Genomic DNA, 26,454 nt, shown 5'->3' with positions numbered 1-26,454 from the left:
TAAGCATTAACTTATATACTCCATGGCTGGAGAGAGAGTACCGCAGGTAAAGTGGATGTCTCACGTGGCCCGGAAAATGCTCCAGACCCGAATTGGGGCCAGCAACACCGGGGAGCCGGACGGAGGACGTGCCGCCAGCACACCTTCTCCAGATGGAGCTCTGGCGACACTGAGCAGCAACTAACACGGCTCCAGGATTCGGGACTGGACACATCCGAGCCGCGCGGCCGCTAACGCGGCCACGTGACCTTTTCAAAAACCTGAAAACATACAATCTTTTAATGGAAAACTAATTATCAAATGCTTCCTTATTAGGGTTATCTTGTTTGGGGATATAACTCCCACAACACAAAAATAGTGAGTTTTGTGTTGAAATATGGAACGTAAACAAGGTGAAGAGAAAATGAAGTGAAATTCATCAGTTATACAGTTGGGGTGGGGGGCGGGGGGTATACCGGGGATTTTGGTGGTGGAATATGGGCACTGGTGAAGGGATGGTGTTTGAATACGGTATAACTGAGACATAAACCTGAGAACTCTGTAACTTTCCACATGGTGATAAAATTAAAAACATATAAATAAATAAAAAATAAAAGGTAAAAAAAAATAAAGTGGATGTCTTGCACATGGCCCCATATGGTCTCTCAGGCCTGAGTTCAGAGCCAGGAGTATAACTGTGTGTGACTCCAAAACAAACAAACAAACCAAAAAAAAAAAAAACAACCAAACTTGTATCCTTCATGACAAGAGGGTGTCTGCTTTGTTTTTCACCCATAGTGCCTAGGAAAGAGCCTGCCATGTAATAGATTTCCAGATTTATTTTGTGATGCTGTTGAATTTACAAATGTACATGCACACACACACACACACACACACACACACACACACACACACACACACCTCTCTAAATTAGAACAGAAGTCTTAGGAAACGAACCCGTAGAGCCAAGGGAAACATATTCCTCTGACAAAAGCATCATCCAGTGATTAGCAATAAGAAAAAGGGCCAATGAGTAAGAAAGATTCAGACAGAGATTTGTTGTTTTCTACTAAGATTTTTTTAAAAAGAGTAGGAGGGGGTGGTTGCAAGTAAGCCAGATGGGTAGAATGCCATGAAATTTACAGCAGATGGCACCAAAATATTAAACTAGCATTTCCTTGTGCTTCAAGCAGAGCTATGCTAACGCTGATTAGGGGAGTTGATCTATTTTAAAACATGCAGATGAAAAATGAATCCTGAATTGTTAAATCAAGCTAAAAACAACTCCAAGCATTAGCATCTAATGTGATTTCACACAAACGATATGTTAATATTATTCAGGCAAGGTTATGTCTAACAAAACCTCCCAAAATAGGAGGGAAGAAAGCCCACAGGCTCAAGAATCTGTTCAAAAACAAGCTCAGGGTGTCAAAGCCGTGAAAATCTGCTTTTCTGATCTCCATGGCAACAACAGCAACCCTCAGACAGGCGCATTTAAAACCAGATTTGTTTTTCTTCTTTCCAAATACCTTCGCATGATATTTTTGGACCATGTTGAAATACAACTGACATTATATAAGGTGTAAACACTCGGCCTGCTCCAGCCACTTTGGTGTTAGAGTGGCTCGTCATTTTCTCACTTCACCCACAATGGTGATGCCACTGTCACAGTGCAACACCTGGCTCTCTGGGAAAGCCCCAGAAAAACAGTCAACCAAAAGTCAGGCTAAATATTATTTATAGGCATGTCTGTGCTCCCCAGTTAGAGCAGCTACTCTCGAGATTTATACCCAAGTAATCAGCATGTGATCCGTCACTTTGCCAATATTATCTAAAGGGTCCACCTCAAGCCACGAAATATTTGAGTCTGAGACAAATAGCCTACCAAGTTCCAGTTGTCAAGGAGAAGAATAATTAAAAAGAGAACCACGGAAACAAGTGAATACTGAAGAATTCTTTCAACTCTTCTGTTCAATTGTTTTCAAAAACAAACAAGTTGAATAGGATATAGAGTGGTTAGTCATATAGTATACTAGCCAGAGAACTTTCCAGAGCTCCATTTTTTTTTAACATGGTCAATATAGTAGAAACAGAAAAAAATACTTGCTCAATAACTATTTAAAAATAATCAACTGGGGGCTGAAGCAATAGCACAGCGGGTAGGGCATTTGCCTTGTATGTGGCTGACCCGGGTCCGATTCCCAGCATCCCATATGGACCCCTGAGTACCGCCAGGAGTTAATTCCTGAGTGCATGAGCCAGGAATAACCTCTGTGCATTGCCGGGTATGACCCAAAAAGCCAAAAAATAATAATAATCAACTGAAAAAAATTGGAGGATTCTTATGGGAATTTGAATATAATTTGGGCATTAGATAATAGGAGTTATTTGTTTTTATAGATGTAATAATGATTCTGTGGTTATGTAAGAAAATACCCCTATATTTAGAGATGTGCACTGAAACATTTAGGGAAAAGGATGCCAAACTTCTTTTGCCTACCTCCTACTCCTTTTTTCAGGAAAAAAAAAATCATTCAGCAACCATCCTCCTTTCTGCCCTCCAACAAAAGCTACCTTTAAGTGAACAAACAAAAAGTGTCTCCAGCACCCTCCAGGGGGTGGTTCTACCCACTCTGGGGAACATTAACTTAGCAAAGGGGCATTACAGAGGATAAGATACTTGCCTTGCACATTAGAGATCCAGGTTTGAGCCCCAGCACTCAACATAGTCCCCTGAGTTTTCTGAGAGTGACTCCGGAATGCAGAGCCAGGAGTAAGCCTTGAGCACCACCAGGTGTGGCCCAAAACCCAACTGTAGCACTGTAGCACTGTTGTCCTGTTGTTCATTAATTTGCTCGAGCGGGCACCAGTAACATCTCCATTGTGAGACTTGTTGTTACTGTTTTTAGCATATTGAATACGCCACAGGGAGCTTGCCAGGCTCTGCTGTGTGGGTGGGATACTCTCGGTAGCTTGCCGGTCTCTCCAAGAGGGACAGAGGAATCAAACCCAGGTTGGCGACGTGCAAGGCAAACGCTTTACCCGCTGTGCTATCACTCCAGTCCCTCCAAAAACCAAAAAAAAAAAAAAGAAAAAAATAGTTGTGAATCACCTCACTCCAAAAATTGGTACAAAGCATTTCACAGGTACTAAGAACCATTATCCACAAAAGAGGATATATTTTAATTAACTTGTAAAGATTAGATTAGGATTGGCCCTTCAAATTCTTTTTTATGTTTTGTACTTTTGTTTGTTCTGGAAGGTGGGGCTCATCCCTGCAAATGCTTGGGGCTACTTGGCAGTCTCTCCCAGTGGTGATGGGAAACCATCTGGTGTAGGGGAGTTTATCTGGGCCGATGGCATGAAAATCATGTCCTCAGCTTCACTCAGCCTGGTCAGTGACCTAACCCGACCATGGCCTTTCAGATTCTTAAATGTTTCTTACTTTGGAATTGAAAATGAATAAGTACTAACTGTTTCATTTTAAGGGCTTTAGAATAGATTTTAAAATTTGCACAGATTAAAGAGTATAATGAATTTTGGAATACAGATAAAATATACTAAATATATAGGTATACAGAGTCAAAAAAATAAAAAGAGGTACAAATGCCTATGCTTGGGGAGAGAGAACAACTGGACAGAAGGAAATAAGAGTCTACACACAACATTTCATTCAGTGACTGTAAATTCTGGATGGGCCTTCAAAATCACCTGGGAATATTGAGAACAATAACAAGGTCAACAAAACTGACTTATAAATGCTATGCTCAAAATGTGGGATATTTAAGGTATGATCTAAACATCTATATTTTGAAAAAATTAACTCAATAGAAGATGTTAAACCAGATCAGTTGCTTTTATGAAGCCCCTCCAAAGCCAACATTTCATATAATATGCTTGGAAAAGAGCTTAGTAGTGAAATCTAGTCAATTTCCTATAATCACTAGAAAGCAGCCAAACTGTAATATATGAAGAAAATTTGTGCACTGATTAATTGAAATTCTATAAAAAGAGTGCATTGTAGAAGGTATTTTTGCATTAAATGAGTAACTGGACTAGATACTTCCCAAATCCCATCTCACTGTATAATTATTATTAACATAAATATTTAAATAGTAATAAAACGAGAAGGCAATTATCTAACCTATATTGTCTCAATTAATCCTCATACAAGCCCTGTGCATGAGTTCTGTCTCAAACAAGATGAAAAAAGTGATACATAGCCTGCTTAACTTGTTCAAAGTAACACAGCCAGAAATTAGTAGTAGAATTTACGTTCAGATCCAACTGGCCCATAGCTTTTATCCCAGTGAAGAGAGGTTAGGCAATTGAAAGAAATGTCTAGAGAAGGGATATTTCCAGAAGGTAACTCTGGAAGGGAAGAACCAAAGTAATGGGCTCACAGAGCAACTGCAATGATTCCAGCTGAGGATCCAAATCTTTACAGAAGAGTTTATTCAAAAACTGGCACGGAATGGGAGAAAATTCTTCCCTTTTTTAATTTAACTTTTTAATCGAGACAAGAAATTTTACAATACTACTGAAGTGGCTGTCTTCCAGTTGCAGAGCTACTACACCCACCCCTCCACCTGTGTGTCAAGATTCCTCTATTATCCCAGAGACTCTCCCTTCTTACCCTGTCCTAGTCCCCTCAGTTCCCAGTGCTAGCCTTGTTTACATGGGAACTAACAGCTTCATTTTCTCATTAAACTCCACATATAAATGAGATCACCTGGTATTAATCTTCTACTTTCTGACTCACTTCACTTTGATTTCATCTAAATTACAGCAAACGGCAGAATTTTCATCTTTTCTCATAGCTGAAGAGTATTTCAATGTGTATAAATATTACAATGTCTTCATCTACCCATCTGTTTTTGGGCACCTGGGTTGCTTCCAGACCTTGGCTATTGTAAAGAGTGCTGTGATGAAGATAGGTATATATTTGTTTTACCACATTGTTGCTTTTGTGTTCTTGGGATAGATGCCCAGGAGCAGAATTGTTGGATCATATGGCAACATTCATAATGTTTGGAGAAGTCTTAAAACCATTATCCACAGTGGCTGAAACACACATCAGAGAGGGAAAAATTTCTGATGAACCAGTTACTCTTCTTGCTCCACTTCTAAGCTCACCAGGTGATGAAGAGTTAATCCACTAGTATAAAGGTTCTCTGGTATATCTCCAGTGTGGTGTGTGTGTGTGTGTGTGTGTGTATGAATTGTTGTGTATACCAGTTTCAGATAAGTGTTTGTTTCAAAAATACTGAGAATGGAGAGTTAGACCAACAAAGCTACTCACTAAAGCAGTGGAACAGATCCTGACTACGGTGGCTCATTCCTTTAGTCCTCTGAAGATGATGCATACTTGCTCACACACACATACAAGGAGACTGGCTTCTCAAATGGAATCTGTATAGTGAACTCTAAGAAATGGAGAACATGAAATTTGCCAAAGCAAATTTTAGCACTGTAGTACTGTCCTCCCGTTGTTCATCAATTTGCTCGAGCAGTCACCAGTAATGTCTCTATTGTGAGACTTCTTGTTACTGTTTTTGGCATATTGTATACGCCATAGGTAGCTTGCCAGACTCTGCCGTCGGAGCAAGATACTCTTGATAGCTTGCCGGGCTCCCTGAGAGGGACGGAGAAATCGAACCCAGGTTGGCCTCGTGCAAAGCAAACACCCTTACCTGCTGTGCTATCGCTCCATTCCAACCAAAGCAAACAGAACACAGAAAATAAGTATTTTGAAAGGGAAGCAGAAAGAGCTTTGGTGTATTGGGTTCCATAGACCAAAGCTCAGAAAGGCAACCTAAGGGGAAGTGCTCAAGTGCGAACCCTAATATATGCTTGTTTTTCAGGTTTGACGGGGTGAACCTCTTGAGAAGTCTATCTTACAGGACCTTTCTGTGCTGCTGCTTTTCTGATGGACACCACCAGGGTTGCTTATTTTGTCCCATTCCAGAGGACACTTGTGGTCATTGACAATTTGTTCGGTTTTTATGACAATATCTCAGGAATTAGCGACAAAATACCTAAAAGATAAGATTGCGTTCTTTTCTCTAATTTGCTCAGAATTAGCCTATAAGTAAATCCAGCAGCGTAGATGATGAGTATCAGCAAAGGAGAGTACAAAGGACAGAGATATAGAGAAGTTAGACATAATAATGTATCCATAAACATACATTCCAACAGTCAATCTTTTTTCTCAATCTTGTGTTACTTCAGAGTACTATATTAGTTAGGATAAGACTACATTAGTGTTTCCAGTATTATAATAATAACTCTATAATTTCTGTGGCTTAAGGTGGGAGAAACATCTTGAGCTAACTTAATAGATCATGTGAATGTTCATTAGCAGCATTTTCCCTCGTTAGTCATTCAGAAACTTAGCTTTCCATCTGCTCTGTGATCCTAGGTCTAGAAACTTTCAAAAAGCAAAAGGTAAAACTATACTTTCAGGGCCTGACCTGGAGATGGCATCACTTCCATTAATATTCCATTGGTAAAAAATTAGGCTCACATCTTCACCTACCTGTAAGGCAGGCTGGAAAACACAATTCCTGATTGAGAATTTACTTCAAAGCAATGACTTCTGTACTATGGATAAGGAAATATCAATTTGGTGGAAAGCTACCCACCTTTATCTGTTACTAAATGGGTATCATACAATGGCAAGTAAAATATTATATACAATTGGACAGATAAAATGTATAGCTCAAGTGGGAACATTATGTTTCAATCCATATTTGACAGGTGAATAGTAAGTGAATCCTTCATAGAGATCCTACTCAGTGACTTTCCTCTTACCAGCTCCTCTTGTGTTTTCTGTCATACAAATGAGATTTTAGAGGAAAAAAGTGGTCGCCACAGGAACCAAAAGGTAATCAAGGACTCTTTTAAATTCAAAGCCAAAGCAAAAATGCTTGGCTTTGTAATTTTTACAACTTAATGGAATATATAAAATCTATCTAAAATTTCAATATTCTATTTTCAGAGGAATCAGAAAGGCCCGAGAAGGTGGACCCTATGAAAAAGAAGAGATGGAAAATAAAATACAAATTGACAATGAATCCATCTTACTTACATCAAAACTATTTATAATCAATTAAGCAGCAATTTTCTTTATTTCTAATGCTTGCAAAAATGATCACTCCATATAACTGATTGAACCATCAAATGGTTAACCTAAAATTGAAAAATGTAAGTCTTTTCCAGGAAACTAAACTGAATTTCTAGCTGACCATATCACTTGAACTAATTAAGCATATTATGTAAGATTACAAAAGTCCCATTTTCATCAATATGCATTTATAAAATTAAATGGTAAACCTCCAAATTTTAAAGCAGACTGACACTGAAAATAATTTAGATTTACTTATAAACAAGCCAACTACTTGGAAATCAGTTTAGCTGGGAAAGGGCATTGGATGGGAGTCACATGACCTTTCTTTTCAAATCCTGGTTCTTCTATCCCTTCAATATCACCTAAAACAAAGTAATACAGCTCAACCCTTAAATAATGTGAATTCAAAATGAAGGTGCTGGTCAAAGATTCCAATTAGTAAAAAATTATGGTTCATAAATTCTACATTTATGCTTTAGTAAAGGCCAAGTGATTTGGCAAAATGGCTTAAAACTAGGTCTGTTAAAGAACTAAGTCATTCAGAAATTTTTTTTTTTAATTAGAGAATCACCGTGAGGGTACAGTTACAGATTTATACACTTTTGTGCTTATACTTCCCTCATACAAAGTTTGGGAACCCATCCCTTCACCAGTGCCCATTCTCCACCACCCGTAAACCCAGTGTCCCTCCCACCCTCCCCAATCCCATCTCCCCCCCACCCCACCCTGCCACTGTGGCAAGGCATTCCCTTCTGTTTTCTCTCTCTAATTAGCTGTTGTGGTTTGCAATAAAGGTGTTGAGTGGCCTCTGTGCTCAGTCTCTAGCCCTCATTCAGCCCGCAACTCCCTTCCCCCACATGGCCTTGGACTACAATGTAGTTGGTGATCGCTTCTCTGAGTTGACCTTTCCCCGGAACGTGAGGCCAGCCTCGAAGCCATGGAGTCAACCTCCTGGTACTTATTTCTACAGTTCTTGGGTGTTAGTCTCCCACTCTGTTATTCTATATACCATAGATGAGTGCAATCTTTCTATGTCTGTCTCTCTCTTTCTGACTCACAGAAATTTTTTCTGACCTCTCTTCTTACATTTGTTCCAAGGAAACTATAAATAAATTTCTCATTTAAATCACCACATAAATATTCCAGCCACGTGGTATTTTAGAGTCATTCAAGACATAATTTCTTCATCATAACCCAGGAGAATTGTAAAATTCAAATAATGGTGATGTGTGATGGAGTTAAAAAAGGCTGGATATTTCCATCACAACCACTGGATGGCAACAGACATTAACAGAGAATGCAGAGAATGTGAAAGTCACTCTCCTGCTTTAACTTGAATTCCTTTATTTGATTTCTTCTGCATTTTTAGATACAAAATCAAACAAATCTTCTAGAGATGGTAGGAGAAAACAAATGATAGTAAGCTTGGAATTTAATTATTTTGGAACACATATTCTGCTGGAACGACAGCAGGGAGGGCAGGGCGTTTGCCTTGCCGGGTTCGATTCCTCCACCCCTCTCCGAGAGCCCCCCAAGCTACTGAGACTATCCCGCCCGCACGGCAGAGCATGGCAAACTACTCGTGGCGTGTTCAATATGCCAAAAACAACAAGTCTCACAATGGAGACATTACTGGTGCTCGTTAGAGCAAATTGATGAGCAACGAGATGACAGTGATAACAGTGATACAGTGATTCTGCTTTTACCAGTGCTGTTTGTAGATGAATCCTCCAAGATTTCAATTTGGGCTTGGCCAAGAGTTGTGGGAAAATAAACTACTTCCCAAAAGGGAAGGGAGAGATCAGAAAGTTCCACTTACAGGATTGCTCAGCTTTGAACAGAACTATCAGTTTTGGAAGCGCAATTGATCACTTTGTGTAAGAATAGGAAGCTGTTACTCCTCCTTTTTGGCGGAATGTTTATATCTCAATCCCACTCTCAGACCTTATCTCTCCCCATGAGTTTTCCAAGCTATGAATAAAAGTCATCTGGACGACTCCTATAACTTGGGATACTGAAAACTACAATTATAGTTCACTTTACAAAGGAGAAATATTTTGAGAAATGTGTTATTATGTTAATGGCATGAATATCATAAGATATAATCATGCAAACCTACAAATCTACACACCTAGATCATCCAGGTTTCCAAAATTATTCACCCTACTGCCCCTTTTTCAGAAAAAAAAAAAAACATTCAGCAACCCCAGACTCCAAAAACACCTACCAAACTACCTATGTTGTGAGCAAATAGAAAGCAAGCCCCAATTATAGTTGAGACAACTAGCTCCTTCCTACCATTCTCCTTCCCTTGGATTATTATAGTATCCCCCAACCTTCCTACCCCAGGATAAAAACAGGCTCAGAGTGAAAAGATGGAATACAATCATATGTGCCAATATTATATAGGGATAGCCATACTTGTATCAACTCAAACAGAATTTAATCTAAAAGAAAATAATTAGAGACAGGGATGGACACTATGAAGGAACAACAGATCAAGAAGCACTAGCTCTTATGAATATGCATGCACAAGATGGAGGGTCATCAAAGTTTATAAAGTTTCTGCTCACAGACTCAAAATTTATATTGATGGAAACACAACACAACAGTAGTGTAAGAATTTAAACACTCTACTTTTGCCACTAGACATATCAACCAGATAGAGAATCAGTAAAGATACAAGTACCCTACATGAGGATTAATGGATATATGCAGGGCTCTCCATCCCCCAAAAGCTGAATACACATCCTTGCCAAGTGCACATGGAATTTTCTCCCAAACAGATAACATATTCAACACGTACATGAATTTATGAATACAGAAATCACACCAGGTACCCTCTCTGACCATTATTCCATGAAGAAGAAATTAACTGTATAAACTCTAGATATAAATAGTTATATATAACTATATAAATACTAGAAAAGAAAATTTCAAACCAAATTCCCTAATGAACACTAATGCGATAATTTCCAACTAAATCTTAGAAAACTGAACTGAATCGTATATCTAAATATTGCCACAATCAACTAGTATTCATGCCATAAATGCAAGGATGGTTCAACACACAAAAATCATATGATCAGATCAATCAATGCAGAGAAAGATTTCAACAAGATCCAATATCTATTCACAATAAAAAAAAATCCAACAAAACTGGATTGGAAGGAATCTTCCTCAAGATATAATGGTCATCTATAACAAACCCATAGTCAGTATCATTCTCAATAGTGAAAACTGAAACCATTTTCTTTGAGATCAGGAACAAGACAACTATTTCCACTGTCTCCACTTTCAGTCAATGTAATTTAGAAGTCCTAACAGCAGCAATCTGAGAAGAAAAAAAATCAAAAGGATCCAAAATAGAGATAAAATGCTCTTCCACGATTTGGACCTCAAATGTGTTTATAATGATATGAGGCTATTTCAAAGGCAAGACAAACACACAAAAGACAAATGGGACTACAACAGACTAAAAAGTTTCTGCATGGTGAAAGAAACTAAAAAGAAACTAAAAAGTTTCTGCACTGAGAAAGAGAGAGAGAAAGAAAGAAAGAAAGAAAGAAAGAAAAGAAAGAAAGAAAGAAAGAAAGAAAGAAAGAAAGAAAGAAAGAAAGAAAGAAAGAAAGAAAGAAAGAAAGAAAGAAAGAAAATGGTTAAAGTTAAAAGATATTTACCTGAATGGGAGAAAATACTTGCACTTAACACATCAGATAAAGGGTTATTCATTAAAAATATACAAAGTGCTCACAAAAATAAACAACAGTAAAAATTTTAAATCTTATTAAAAAATGGGGAGAGGAAATGAAGACATTTCTCTAAAAAAGATGGATAACTAATGAAAAAGTGATCATCGTCACTTATTATCAGGAAAATTCAAATCAAGGCAACAATGAGATATCATCTTACACCAGTGATAAGGGCACATACCAAATAAACAAAACTGGATTGGAAACAATCTGTGTTAGTGGGGATCTGGCGAAAGGGTACTCTCATCCACTGCTGTGGGAATTTTTGTTTTTATTAGCACCTATGGGAAATAGTACAGTGTCTTCTCATAAAAGTATAACACAGCCCTATGACCTATGATTACACTTTTTGTTATCTACCCCGAGGACACAAAACCATTCATTCAAAAGGACATATGCACACCATTATTTATTGCCACACTTAGCACAGAAGCTAGGCTACAGAATCAATTCAGTGTACAACAGATGAATGAATAAATGAAGATGCTATATATATATACATATATACATATATATGACTGTGTGTATATATGTGTATAGAGTGGAATATTATGCAGTCACAAGGAATGATAAAATCATGCAATTTAAGGCAACTTGCACAGAACTGGAGGATATCATGTTAAGTGAAGTAAGTCAGAAGTTGGACAAATACTGGGTGATCTCATCTGTGGTATACAAAATATCAAGATGAGGGAATGCAAGGTATCAAAGAGGGTCTACCTAAATTACCCTTGACCCTATTGAATAGAAATGAGAAAGATTGACAAGGAAAGAAATTGAGGGCGGCAAATAATAAGAGGCGAATAGAAAGTAACATGGGAAAGTCAGGGACCCTGGGCATATCATCCATGTAGAGGTGTGGTATATCTATAGATTTAAACCACAAAGTCAACTACACTAAAAACACACAATCCAAACTATAATAATCTAATTTTAAAATGTGTCTGTGAAAAAGGCAGGCTGCAGGGTGGGATGGTACCTGGGGATACAGATGGTGGGATTGATACTGGAACACCGTATGGCTGAAATTCAACTATGAATAACTTTGTCAGATACGGTCCCTTAACAGCAACAAATTTTTAAAAAAGCAACCTAGGAGAGAAAGTACAGTGGGTAGGAGGCTTGCCTTGTAGGCAATCAACTCAGATTCAATTCCCAGCATCCCATATGTTCCCCCAAGTACCTCCAGGAATAATTCCTAATTGCTGAATCAGGAGTAACCACTGAGCATCATTGGGTGTTGCCACAAAACAAAAGAAAAACCTAACTCAGAAGGGTAATTATAAAGATGGTGTTGGCTGAGGAAGCACTGAATAATCACAGAAAATGCTATGGATAGCTGCAGTCTGAAAGAGGCACAGGCAAGTAGGTCCTCACATCAGACTATTTCAAGGTCTTCCTTAAAACAGTCATTCTCTGACTTTAACCTCTGACCTCTGGCAGACTTTTGGTTTTCATTTGTCTGTTGGTATATTTTTGATTCATAGTTGAGATTTCAGTTTAAACTTTCTGAAAGCTTCATGATTTGGGAGCCCCAAACAAACTTTAATTACACTTACACACACACAACCTTTTTGTCCACGATACTTGCCTACCTCATTATTCATATTATTTTATTTCCATCGATGCCATTTTTAACCATCATTCTCCAGCTTTTATCAACCATCACTGTCACCTAAACACAATGACGGACTTTAAGTTTTCAGATGTTCAATTATGGAATGTGGTAGATATTGAGCTACTGTAGTAGGTATTGAACTACATTTCAGTGCTATCATAACCCAAAGCTGTAATACTAACATGAAACATAAAAAAGGGCTTAAGGAGTAATGAAACAATCATCATGTTTTTCCCAGTGTAATATGTTTGCTTCTATTTGTAATCATATAGTGAAAACCCAAAATATAACTTGAGAAATGTTGGGGATAAAGTTACCCTCACTACCAACTCAGTGTGTGAGTAAATCCTATTACATCAGTCTCCAAGATATCACAAATCTTATTCCTCCCTATCTCCTTTGCCTCTACCGATCCCAGTCACCATCATCTCATGCTTGCACTACTGTGGTGGTTTCCGACTAGTTTTTCTAGGAGCTCTGTGCTTAATTTCCTCCAATTTTTCCCCCATAGAGCAACTAGATGACCTGCAATGCAAAGCAGATCACTTTACATTCTAATTAAAGATCTTTTTTTTTTTTTTTTTTTTTTGCTTTTTTGGGTCACACCCAGCGATGCACAGGGGTCACTCCTGGCTCATGCACTCAGGAATTACTCCTGGCGGTGCTCGGGGGACCATATGGGATGCTGGGATTCGAACCCGGGTCGGCCGCGTGCAAGGCAAACGCCCTACCCGCTGTGCTATCACTCCAGCCCCTAATTAAAGATCTTTCAACAGCTTCTTAAAGTGTTTTCTTTTTTAAAAATAAAGACCAAACACTGCACAATGGTCTATACACATATTTTTCAGTTTCTAGAATGTCCCCAGAGACGAAAGAGCACTGGGATGGTGAGGATCGGACCTGAGTTGACCATGTGCAATTTTCTTTTTTAACAGTCTAACATAGAAGGCTCAATATCACAGAATCCAGACTTCATTCAGCAATTAAGGACTCATCTTGTTGAAAGCTGATATGCACACAGCAGCTACAACAGAAGGGCCATAGGACCTCAGGGTTAACTGTGAAATCCACACCATGAAAGATACTTTCCAAGAATTGTGACAGCCTGATTTATGAATTCAGTCTCAAAAAAAAAAAAAGCACTAGAATCTAATGACTGTTTTTTTTAAGAGCTGTAGAAAGAAAATAAATGGGTCACACCTATTGTGATTCTCTCCCAAATATTTTCAGATAGAAGACATATTTAGTATATTACAAAAAGTAGTAACAGACATCATAAATGCTAGGTGTATTTGAAACCTCCATCTGGTAGTTTCATGCAAATCACTGCCCTAAGGAGGAGTTAAGCTTTTTCTGCCAAAAGGGCCAAACCTTGCCAGCTCAGGCTGCGGCAGCTGGCACCCAGGGAGGGAAGGTGCAGAGGGCTTCTACCCAGGGCATAGAAACGGCTGGAAACAGTGAGAGGCCCCTAGGTCTCTGTAATTAAAAAACATGATATGCCTAGGGCATGCTTACCAAGCTGTTTTGCACAGCAAAGCTGCTTAGCTCATCTGCTTACAGCCAAAATTCTCTACAGTGGGTTCTTACAGAAAGTAGAGGCTGATGCCCCGGTCCACTCTGATTTTAGGTCGAAGTATACGGGAACCTGCATTTTCCATCAACAGTCCCACACTCTCAGGTATACCTGATTGTCCGAATGTTGAAAATTACCAGATTAACCAGTACCTCTCAGTGGCTGAGGTCTCTGATGTACTCTTGAAAGTTCTACTTTCCAGATCATTTGAGTAACAGTTTTATAGCCAAGCAATACCAAAGAACTTGCAGCAGCATGATTACAACCAAGTTATCCTTTGGACACCATCTCAGACCAACAAAGGTGCTCAGATGCAGGCCTGACTTGGATGTTTGCACCGAGGTGTGTGATAACAGGAGGAGGCAGGGAACAAGTTCTGATTAATAACATCCACCTACTACCCCAAGGGGCAGGGCTTACAGGATATTCAATAAATAGTGGGGGACAGTCTTGCAGCTGAGAAGAGAGGAGTTTTCCAGAGCCAGAACCTGAACAATACTGCACATAAGGCAGTCCACGACAACCTGTGTGGATGAGAATGAGGAAATGGGGAGCAAGAAAGGTGGAAACAAAACCCAGACTGAGACACCAGAAATCTAGGAAGGGAGCTAGAGAAAGAGAAGGAGAGGACAGAGAGAGAGACACAAAGGAGACACATCAATGAGTTAAGTGATGAAAAACGTTCCGAAGAGAGAACAATTGACATGTCTGATTTTGCTGCTCATTAAATAGGCCATCCGGGAAGGTGTGAGGAAGCAGAATTACAAGATAGCAGCAGCTCCAGGGGACACTCCAGAGCAGCGGAACTGGAGTCTGATGAGCCACTGTCGGTCTCCAGGCAAATAGTAGTGGAATGTGTGAACAGCCTGGAAGCTCCCCAAACAGACCTTATTAGGGTCAATGCACCAGTAAGGCTTGAAGTCCCACAATAGCACATTATAATGCTCTCATATATTTACCAAGACTTATTGTAATTTGGGGATGGGAGGTACTGGGCCACACTGACTGTGCTCAGGGCCTACTCTAGTTCTGTGCCCAGGGGTCACTCCTGGGGATATTTGGGGGAATATAATGGTATTGGGGAAGCAGAATTGAATGGAATCGGCAGAGAGCAAGGCAGGCAAGTAAGTACTATCTCTCTGACCTGCAGACCTTTCTCTAAATATTTCTGGGGCGTTTCTGAAACTTTGCTCAGCATCAGCAGACCTCCGAAGTCAGGCAAACCAGCATAATTATGAATGTGGCTGATCCTGCCAGAAGTTTAATGGAAAAGAGGAGGCAACCACGGGGGCTGACTCACCCCGCTGTCCAGGCCGCCTCGTCGCTCTGTGCGCAGCCCTCCCACTACTGTCCACCGACAGTGATTAAGAAGAGCCTGCAGGAGGCCAGGCGGCACTGACCTCTCAGCTGCTGCGATAGCACAGGTTGAGACCAAAAGGAAGCTCAGAACCAAATAACCTGCTGGCAGCAATGTCGTACGTCAGGACCTTCAGGGCACCCAAGCCCCCAGACTGCCTTTTAGTCTCTCTTTATTGAGACTGCCACTGAGCAGTGCGGTTCAGTGGGAAGCCGGATTTCAAAGGACCCCTTGGTGCAGAGGAGAGACGAGGTTATTCACCCTGGCATGACTAATCACTGGAAAAGACTGCCACTCTCTCCTAACATCTAAACTTGGCAGCAGAGTACCCAAGCCATATGGGGCAACGTGCACAGAGCTTAGAATGACACCAGCCAGCACTGGCCATAAAACATGCTCGGAATCCTTTGCAGTCACAGCTGCAGTTCTCCATCCCCTGAGCTCTTCATCAGACGTGTGGTCACTCAGTCATTCCCAGCTGTCACGGTGCTCTCTCTGACGGACTGAGGAGGCAATGGGACTGCACAGTTCCCATTCTATTCGTCTCCAGATTTATTTATTTTTGAGAATATGTCTATTTGAACAGCACTGTAGACATGGGGGCTCTTCCTGGGGCACTCGAATGGTTGAAATGGAGACATGCCTGTGTTCAGGCTCAGAGCTAAGAACTGGCGTAGAACATCAATCCGACACCTTCGAGACTACAGGGATTGGGGTTGATCATGCTAATGTGCTCCCTGCAAACCCAGTGTCCCCTCCCATGCAGTATGTGTGAGGTGGAAAAAAAAACCACTCCCACCCCTCCAAATTAATTTAACATTCCCCAACAAATACACAGACCAGCCTGTTAAATTTGCCATCAGTGTTTCCCTTGCACAAATCCCATATGTCCAGGAAAAGTTATTTGAGAATTTAAGAGCAATTAGTTTGATCAGCCCCACACAATAACACATTTCTAAGTCACCAGCATGGACTATCTTTATATATATATATTCCTCTAGGTTCCTCCCCACTCCCCATGTGCTGGCCTTAAAAAATCTCAAATGTGGCTCCCACATTCTAAGGAGAAAGGAAGGCCCTGTTCTCAATTTTTATAGGAAGCACTTTAATTGCTACCAACATCACTGAAGTTAGAACGCACACAGGAAGGCGGGTGTACCCTCAAAATCATTTAGCCTCAAGACACAAAATACTTCCAAAATCACAAACACTGAGGAGATGGGTGGAGGAGTCCCTGAACAAAGTTAGGCTTCTCGGATTCACCTGACACTGTCCTTGAGCATCCTTCATCAGAAGCGGCTATAGTCCGCTCATTTCACCGTGCGGGGGGCAGTTCCCTGGCCTAACTCCCACTGCTTTATTAAATCCTGTAACCCGGCTGCCATTGGGGACAGTGGATGATTTGGGCCCAGGTCAGGGAGGAACGTTCTAGGTGATAGCTGGGAGAGGGGTCTGAGAAAGAAAAAGGGGCCCCAGGGCACCAACAAGAAAGCCAGCTCTTCTGAACCAACTCCGGAATGGGAGAAGAATCCACCAGGCCCATTCCCGGGCTCTTTAGAGGACACGCTGGGGTTCGGGTCACTCAAGGCCCTTGGGACGGTTTCTTTGGTTAATTGTTGGATGCCCGGACGTCGGCGCAGGGCTAGGCACAAACACCCCTGTCTGCTCACCACCTCCCTTTGCTCAGGGCACAACACAAAGGCCCCGGGCCCACCTCACCACCCGGGAAGCGCCTCCACTTTACCTTTCTGCTTATTGAGAAACAGCAGAGTGGGCGGCAGCCCAGGCCCCTGTGGCTCTGGGCCCTTCGCGGCCACGGGGCTCGAGGTGGACGTCATGGCCGCGTCGTCAGATTTCCGTGGCACTGGGGGTCCAGCGGGCGCCGGGGCTGCCTCTGCAGTTGGCGGCTCCGGGCGGCCCGGGGGGGCAGCGGCCGCAGGGAAGGTGTGGACGGGACCCTGCTGGGCCAGGCCCCGGGGGCTGGACATGCCCTCCTCGGCCCGGGCTCCCGGCTCCTCCCGGATGGCGTCCAGGGCGGCCGGCTTCATGGGGGGCGAGTCCTGCTCCCGCTTGGGGCTCTCCTCCGAGGCCGAGGACGCGTCGCAGGACTCGATGATGAGCTCACTGTCCAGCTCGGCCTCGCGCTCCTCGCGCAGGATGCTGTACTGGATGGACGGCGACGCCGGCGACGGCGGGGGCCCGCCCACGTGGCCAAAGGTCACGTAGCTCGAGGGCAGCGCGTCCTCGGCGGCCAGCGGGTCCTCGGACACCAGCTCGATCTCCGAGTCTCCCGACTCTGCGCTGCTGGCCTCGTGATCCAGGGGACTTGGGATGGTGGGCAGCCCCGACCTGGCTTTGGCCTCGGGCTTGGTGGCCCCGCGGCCCGTGGCCCTTGGGCTCTCGGTGGTCTCATAGGACAGCCCCTTGGCTTCTTTGATGGCAGTGATCAGCTCGTCCTCCGAGATGCTGCCTTTCCCCGGGGATTCCGCGGCAGATGGTTCTGTCGTCCCACAGAGGGAAGGAGAGCAGAGAGGCACACACACGGACAGACAGATGGACAGGGAGAGGAGAAATAAAACAAAATTCCATTAGAGGCAATGTTTTGTCGTTGCTTGAGAAACACGTCTCTTATTAGGATGAAAAGAGTCTGTTTGCAGGCTGGTGCTGGAGAGGCGGGCCACCTGAACTAAAAGGCTAATCCCTGTGAGGGCCCAGTGAATCGGTGTTTCACCTACCTAGCTTCACCGACCTGTTTTCAAAAGTGACCCAGCAATTTCTTAGCAACAGCACCTGGCTTTTAGTTTTTCCTCCCCCCTTTCTCAAAGTGGCAAAAAAGTCATTGTTTTAATTTCTGATTCAGTCTCCCGGGGAATTTTTTCAGCATCACAGAACTCATCTGAAAATCTAATGTATGTAACTAATTTGAATAACCACTATCAATATTCCTTATCTATTGCTGTATATGTTCCCTCCTTTAGTAAGACTAAATCACTGTATAATTTACCATCCTGTTGTTCATCGATTTATTCAAGCAGGCACCAGTAACGTCTCTATTCCTCCCAGCCCTGAGATTTTTAGCAGCCTCTCCTTACTTGTCTTTCCCAACGATTGGAGGCTAAATAAGTAAATAAATAAATAAAAACCTAATCTGGATCCTGGTATAGAACATGGCTTCTGAATTTTACATTTCCCATGAAAACTAACATTTTCTGTCTTTTTAAGTAAGAAGACTAAGTGAAGTAATAGAAGTGGAAAAAAAAATAAACCAATTTCACTAGGGCTATGCAAATTATCCTGCAGTGTTTCTAACTTTGGAGTCCAGAGATTTGGGTTTTGGTTCTTGAACCACACCAAGTGGTACTCAGGGGCTACTCCCAGCTCAGTGCTTCTGGGTGGCTGTTAGCTAGATGCTTGCAGGACCACGCAGTGCAGGCAAGGAATTGAACTCTGGGCTTCCGAATATAAACTATGTGCTCTAGTCCTTTGAGCCATCTTTTCGGCCTCAGAGTCCACCATTAGTTCCCTTTTCTCTCTTCATCTCATTTTAAGAACAAAAATTGAGAGTCTCTTCTAGTCCCTAGGGTCAAAGAACTGGCCTTCTGCCTGATGTTAATCCAGATGGCCCCCAAACATCACTGGGAATGGTGCTGATATTTCTCTGCTTACTTGAGACAATCTCCGGTTCCCATGACAACAGATCCCTGGAACTTGATATTCCCATGCCATGCAGTAGGGCCTTATTTCCTAGAGAACATCTCTCTCTCTCTTTTTTGAAAGCAAGAGATATTTCTCATTGTTTCAAAGTGCTGAGGTGTCTGGGAGGAATACAGTTAGAGGATCTATCAGTAGTATAGAGTACAAGGTCTATCACTAGTTAATCTGTTGCTTTCAATTGTGGGGGAACCCTGGGCAAAACCTTTTAAAATTTTTGAATTCTCTACAAAGAAGATTTGATTTACCTTTAAATACATCATTCAATATTCTATTATTTATTGACAACCCATTTAATGTTAGGACTCTCCTTTGGGCTTTTGGGACATATTAGCAAATAAAATCTTTACCTATTTTTCTAGTGAAGATGGCAACATAAATTATATGTATAATAATTATCCATTCATTTAGAAGAAGGTAAGTAGCATAGAATAAAAGGATTAGGGACAAGTAGGCGAGGATGAGTCTATAATTTAAACAGGAAAATCAAGATAGGCTTTATTGAAAAGTAATCTGTATTCCACATTTGGGGAGGGAATACAAATGACTCATAAAGCTGACCAAGGAAAAGGAATGCAGGCAGAGGGAACAGATAGTGCAAGAGCTCAGAGGTCAGAGCTGAAATGATTTCTGGGTATCACCAGGAGTCTTGCACAAAGTAAAAAGGGAAGAACAACAGGAGAAGAGGTAAAGCCATATGGGAAGGAGAGATCCCATTGGACCTCATGCTGAGTGAAATGAGAACCACTGGTGCAGAAACACGATATGATCTGTGTTGTTGTCTTGGTAACCTAAAAAAAAAACCACTTCATTGCCTCTTACATGATTTATTTTTTAAAGGGTTTATTGCATGATCCCCAACCTCTATTTAATAAACCATCTAAACTCTATTTTACAGCAGAGCTCTTTTAATACGATGTGCACATAATTCTGAGATACGATTTTGAACAGTATCAAGATGTAAAAGTAACCAGGTTATGTCTGTATGGTAGGGCAGAGGGAAAAAAAGAAGAGAAAGAAGAGAGACAAGAGGCAATGACGGATGGTCTGTCCCTCCAGAATACTGAAATAGCAGCATTAGGACCATCATAATTCCACTTGTTGAGCAGCTGCTGAGTTACAGGAAAGTTACACCTTTCACACTTGGGTTTTAGAATCTGGTGGTGATTAAGTGACTTGTCCAAGGTCATGCTAGTGTTTTCTATCTTGGTCCCCTTGTATCATTTCCCATATCTCTCTGCCCTTTCTGTGCATCTCTTCTTGCTTGCAAACTCCAGATCTTTGAAGGCTTTGGGAATGCTGTTCCCTGCCCAGGATACTTTTAGTCTAGGGTTGCTAACGCCTACCTGGGTCCTGAGGGGTTCCTCTGTTATCTGTTTTTGGTCTCTTAACTATTTCACACATCTGTTAACAACCCTGTCTTTGAACTTTTCCATTAGAACCTCTGAGAGTGTCACTTGTTTCCTGCCAGAACTAGAATGATAAGGTCACATGACTAGGAATGACTTGGCTTGAATTTGAACCCATTTCTTTCATTACATGTGCTTCTCATTATCATGTTACATATATTTCTTAAAGGGGTGGCATCTGAGATGGAGCAGATTATATTTTGTCCAGTGAGTAGAGGAAAAGACAATCACTTGCAAGAAAAATTGGAATTCTCACCTCATGCCATGTATAAAAATTAAACTCCAAGTTAACTCACTGTCACTGTCATCCCGTTGCTCATCGATTTGTTCAAGCGGGCACCAGTAACGTCTCTCATTGAGAGACTTACTGTTACTGTTTTTGGCATATCCAATACGCACGGGTAGCTTGCCAGGCTCTGCTGAGAGGGCTCGGTACTCTCAGTAGCTTGCCGGGCTCTCCGAGAGGGGCGGAGGAATCAAACTCGAGTTGGCCACGAGAAAGGCGGCCAACCGCTATGCTATCGCTCTAACTTCCTAATACTTGAACTTTAGGGACCCATAAAACTTTGGAAGAAAACACAAAACAATCTTCTTGACCTTGCTTTGTATAGTGACCTGTTTTATGTGACACCGAAAGTACAAGCAACAACAAAAAATATTCATAAACTAAACTTCAAAATTGAACACTAGTGCTTCAGAGGATATCATCAAGAAAGAAAGTACAATTTACAGAATGGGAAAAAAATTACAAATCACATATCTGAGATTACATTCATATCCATTAAAACTTACAATTCAATAGTTAAGACAAGCCAATTTAAAAAAGGAAAAATGTAGTTTTTCAAATGTTTATACATAAAAGCATATAAAATATGCTTAATATCATTATCCAGTAGAGTGATACAGGTTAAAACTATAATAAGATTCCACTTCACTCACCCTTGGATGGTTAGAATACAGAAATCAAATAGTAAAAAAGTTTGTGTAGGAGATGGAGAAATTGGAAGCCTCCTACACTGTTTGTGAGGGTGTAAATTTTTATAGTTGCTTTGGAAAACAGTGCAGCAATTGCTCAAATACTTAAATGGAGTTAACATATGACCCAGAAACTCCAGGTACCTACCGAAGAGAAAAAAAAAACAAAAAAGTTCAAATCAAAACTAGTACACAAATGTTCTGAATACCATTCAGCACTACAAAGCAGAATAAATAACCCAATGTCCCTCAACTGATAAATGGACAAATAAAAAGTGGTAAATTCAAACAGTGGGATATTATGTGGCTATAAAAATGAATGAAGTACTGATACATACACACAACAAAGAAAATAAGCTTTGCAGCAAAGTGCTTAGAGAGATAAACCACAAGGGACCACATCTTCCTGTTCTACGTCCCTAGCAACTAGTGCAGAGCTTGACACACACGGGAGCTACTCCAAATACAGTTCATGTGAGAACTAGATCAAACCTTGGGACAGTGGTTTTTAATAAGTTTTCTGAACTATAAAACCACTCTCAGAAATTCTGGCTTTATAGGAATTAGGTCTATTTGGGGCCTGGGCGTTTGCATTTTGTAACTACAAGTTACCCTTGTAGTCTACCAGACACCTCTATTTAAAGTTGGTGGATTTAGTGAATAAAATTAGAGACTTCCCAGTAAACTTTGAGTATCAGCACTCAAAATGAACACTTTTGATATAAAATTTCTTACATAGTATTAATTTTTATCTCTCAATTCTACCTTAATCTGAAAACCACTGTGTAAAGGCATTCAGAAAAGAAGGCTCAAGAAAAATTATAAGATCATATATGGTGAAGTGTGAGAGGAAAAAAATGGATGAAATTCAATTTTGAAAATGAATACAATACCTTAAAAATCCTTATTATGAGTCAAAAGGGACTCAGAAGGGGAATAAAAGTGTGAGTGGTGGAGTAGAGGATGATCTTCATGCACTATGCTTCTTTCTAAGAGAAAGAAAGAAAGAAAGAAAGAAAGAAAGAAAGAAAGAAAGAAAGAAAGAAAGAAAGAAAGAAAGAAAGAAAGAAAGAAAGAAAGAAAGGAAGAAGAAAGAAAGGAAGGAAGGAAGGAAGGAAGGAAGGAAGGAAGGAAGGAAGGAAGGAAGGAAGGAAGGAAGGAAGGAAGGAAGGAAGGAAGGAAGGAAGGAAGAGAGAGAGAAAAAAGAAAGCAAGAAAGAGAGAAAGAGAGAAAGAAAGAAAGAAAGAAAGAAAGAAAGAAAGAAAGAAAGAAAGAAAGAAAGAAAGAAAGAAAGAAAGAAAGAAAGAAAGAAAGAAAGAAGAAAAAAAGGAAGGAAGGAAGGAAGGAAGGAAGGAAGGAAGGAAGGAAGGAAGGAAGGAAGGAAGGAAGGAAGGAAGGAAGGAAGGAAGGAAGGAAGGAAGGAAGGAAGGAGAATCCCTCTGTCCATTCTCCCAAAAGGCCCTGAAGCCCTCACTTCTTCAATGTACAGATTTGGAACCAGGGCCAGGAATGTCAATTATCTACCCAAGCTGTCCAAGATGCTCTGGGGACAATAGTCACAGTTCTCACCCCCTGATTTCTCCAGGAGGTCAGAGGGGGGCTGGGGAAGCTAACCTATAAACAGGTGGCTCCTCCCTTTCTGTTCTGAATCATAGGGCCACATGAAGATTGAGTGTTTTCAAGCATTTCATGCTTGTACTACTCCCTTCAAATTAAAAGAATGAATAACTTCGAAAACAAACTTGAGGAAACACTAAGGAAAACTGATGCCTGCAATAGGCACAAGAAGGAAAAGGTTGTATGTTAAATCAGTTCAATGGAGACAGAAGGGGGCCCTATGGTAATGTACGTCTACTCGCTTTTTGTTGGCTTTCTCTTGGGTTTTCCTCAGACAGAGAATACCGTCCCTTACCTGTCCCAGAAGATGGGGGAGTGACCGATCCTGGGCTGTCATCTTCAGGCTCTGAGACAGTGACAGTGGGGACTGTGTCAGGGCTTGGTTTCAGGCAAATATCTTGCTTTTCGGGGCTCTGCTCTTGGGAAGCCATTTCAATGGCAGGATCAATCTCAGTCAGCGTGATTTTGACGGGGGCAGTGACCAGAGAAGCACTGTGCTGCTCTTCTGAGAGATCATCTATGTAAGGGGCAAAAGTGGACTCTTCAAATAAATGGTCCTTGAGGATTTTCCCCTCCACAGGAGCAGGCTTCTCAGGCTCACGGGCCTCTTTGGACTTCGTTGAGATTTCAGGGTCCTCATTCTTAAAGTCCAAGTTCTTCTCTTCGAGCTTGGGGGTATGTTGCTCCTGGCATTTCCCCTCCTCTGGTCTGGCTATGTCAATGTACTTATAGGCATCTGCTTTCATCTGGTCCAGGGGGTCTGCTAAGATCTTGTTCACTTCAGTGGATTCTGCAGGAGTCATCTCTATTCCAGAATCAGAACTAAATAAACCAGGAGGCTCCGTCCCAGGCACATCCGGGAAGGGGGGCCCCGGGGGGCTCAACTCCTCAGGGCTCTCTGATGTGGTGACGTGGCCATTTTCCTTCTGAAGAATGCCAGTGAAATACGTGGAATCCTCCTGAGGCGGGTAACGGACGTCAGAAATCAGAGACGTGTAGCACGCTCCATCCCCGTCTTTTGGCTCAGCTGAAAAGGTTCGGTCCATGGAAACATCTGGGGCACCTACAAATCAAAGCAGCATCAGACAGTGAGCGGCACCTGGCTTCAGTGCTCTCCTGCCCACCCAGCAGCACCCTTTCTTCTCCAGGGCCCATGTTCCCTTGGGTTCCCTGGGACCCTCGCACACACTCCTTTCCCTTGTTTCCCGGAGTTCACCACACTGGAATTCTCCTGCAAGCAGACCCCAGAAGCTTGAGTAGGCAGCCACACTCAGGACAAACTCCACACTCAACTGGAAAGCTGATTTTCAGCATCTTCTGTCTCAGAACACAGTGACTGCTCCTATTCAGTCGCCTTCCTGGTTAGCAATGACTCCTGAAGTAGAGGCAGAAATGCAGGCTAATTCAGGGTTAATGTTAGGACACGTCACAGGGGAGAGGGGTGTTTTGGAAGAACCCCCTGATCCTGCTGCTCCATTCAGGGATCCCTGTTCTATCTGCAGTGATGCTATATGTCCGTTCATGTTTCAGCTGTTAATTTTATTTGTATTCTTTTATGGTAATCCCAGGGACCAAAATATGCAAGGCAAGGAGTCTGCTACTGAGCTACCTTCCTGTTTTACACGCTCAGAGAAAGGGACTCTTCCTAGTTTTTTTTTCTGATGGCCTCATTCTCAAAGCATATAACCTAATAGCATGCTTCTTAATTTCTTCAGTTTTTCCCCTCATTCTGTTTCCCTCCTTATTCATGCTCTACTATGCTCTACTATCTCTTCTTTGTCAACTATTCAAAATAAGAACCATGCCCTGCTCAGGAATTTCTTCGTTCCATGGTGGGGCTCAGGCAAAACAAGTTTCTGAGTTCAAGTCTATAGACTCACCTGGTCTTTATTCTACTCACACGCCATTTGAAAAGAAAATAGCAATAATAATAATCATAACAATAGTTATAAAACCTCTATTTTTTCCTCTTTGCTACAAAAGAGATGAAAACTAATGTGTACTGAGGCCCTGTTATATACTAAGCAGCAGGATTGTACCAACTTCTTACAACTATTATGTATATATATATATTAAGCCCACACTCTCAACACACACATCCACACATAGCCTTTGAGATACTCCTCAAAAACCATTGGGGATTAAGTCACCAACTCATAAAATTATAAAAGTAGAAACAATAATATAATAATATTTGGGTACTTGCTATTTGTCAGACAGTTTCAATTTTCATTAATATTAACTCATTGAAACACTAAAATAAGTCTATAAGATCATGCAAACATTCTCCCGGAAGAGACTGATGCAGTATTTCCTGGAGCGCAAGGCCGCATTTGTGGACATGCAACCTCTTATACTCTAGCCCACTGATGTACCTAAAGTAGCACATGTGCGTTTGGTTTTAACACACTTACTTGTATTCTTGTATATACCGGCTTAAATGGCCCCATAATTAAATACAACAACCTTCACACACTTCCCTCTTATTGCGGTGGGAACAAGTTCACTTGTTGGGTGGGTGTTTGAATATTATCTGTAATGAACTACTGTGAACTACTTTATGAAAATAAAATGTATAAAAATCATTTAAAAAATCATGCTAACATTAGCCTCATTGTACAGATAAAGAAACTAAGGCACAGAGAAGTCATATAATTCACCTAATTTCTCACAGGCAGAAAGGGGCAGAACTAAGGCTCAAACCCAGGCAACCTCAAAGTCAGAAAAACTTTTGTTCCTCCTTTAACTAACTTGTAAAGTTGTTTTCTAAAAAAAAAAAAAAAAGGAAATTTTTAGTCCACATAATTACAAATGAACTTACATCTGTTTTTGTCCTAGTTCCTAACTTCCTTTCAGTGGCACTAGCAATTTTCTATCTAAGAGGAAAGCACCCTTTGCCTCCATACCTCCACACTAGCTAGCTTCCTGGAGAGGCTCCTCCCATATGCTTCGCACCTAACCCCTCCCTTACAAGCGGCCACGCCACTCTACACCTTTGCTCTAAGGATCCTAACCACTCTATCTCCAACTATGTCCATCCTGACTTCCCACCTCACTTCTAGCCAATCATGGTCCCTCTCACCCTCAAATCTTCCATGTCACTGTTTCTGTTTCTCTCACTTACTACTTTTTTTTCTCACCTACTTTATCTTCCTTTTCTAGGTAAATTTCACGAGGACCTGAAGTTTCAACTATTTCAATTTACTACTATAGCCCAACACCTAGAACAGGACCAGGCATATAATAAGTACTCAATGAAAATTTGCAAAATAAAAGAAAGTAATTATGGAATTTAGAATTAAGCTCAAGCTTAGTTCCTACTGAATTGCATGAG

The 26,454-nt window shown here is 41.3% G+C and overlaps 1 protein-coding gene across 2 annotated transcripts in view; it reads right to left on the bottom strand.

Annotated features, from left to right (window-relative positions):
* RTN1 (reticulon 1) overlaps positions 1 to 26,454 on the bottom strand; it is a 243,925-nt gene that overhangs the window by 90,284 nt on the left and 127,187 nt on the right. For both annotated transcript variants that reach the window (XM_055130075.1, XM_055130074.1), the window contains exons 2-3: positions 23,416 to 24,183; positions 17,153 to 17,908 (exon numbers count right to left, since the gene is read on the bottom strand). In XM_055130075.1, coding sequence (XP_054986050.1) covers positions 17,153 to 17,908; positions 23,416 to 24,166 — 1,507 coding nt within the window. In that variant the 5' untranslated portion in view covers positions 24,167 to 24,183. The remainder of the gene's footprint in view (positions 1 to 17,152; positions 17,909 to 23,415; positions 24,184 to 26,454) is intronic.

The sequence above is a fragment of the Sorex araneus genome, chromosome 3 (assembly GCF_027595985.1).
Source record: "Sorex araneus isolate mSorAra2 chromosome 3, mSorAra2.pri, whole genome shotgun sequence".
NCBI classification, from domain to species: Eukaryota; Metazoa; Chordata; class Mammalia; order Eulipotyphla; family Soricidae; genus Sorex; species Sorex araneus.
The sequence above is the reverse complement of the archived record's forward strand: the minus strand, read 5'-3'. Positions and strand labels throughout refer to the sequence as shown.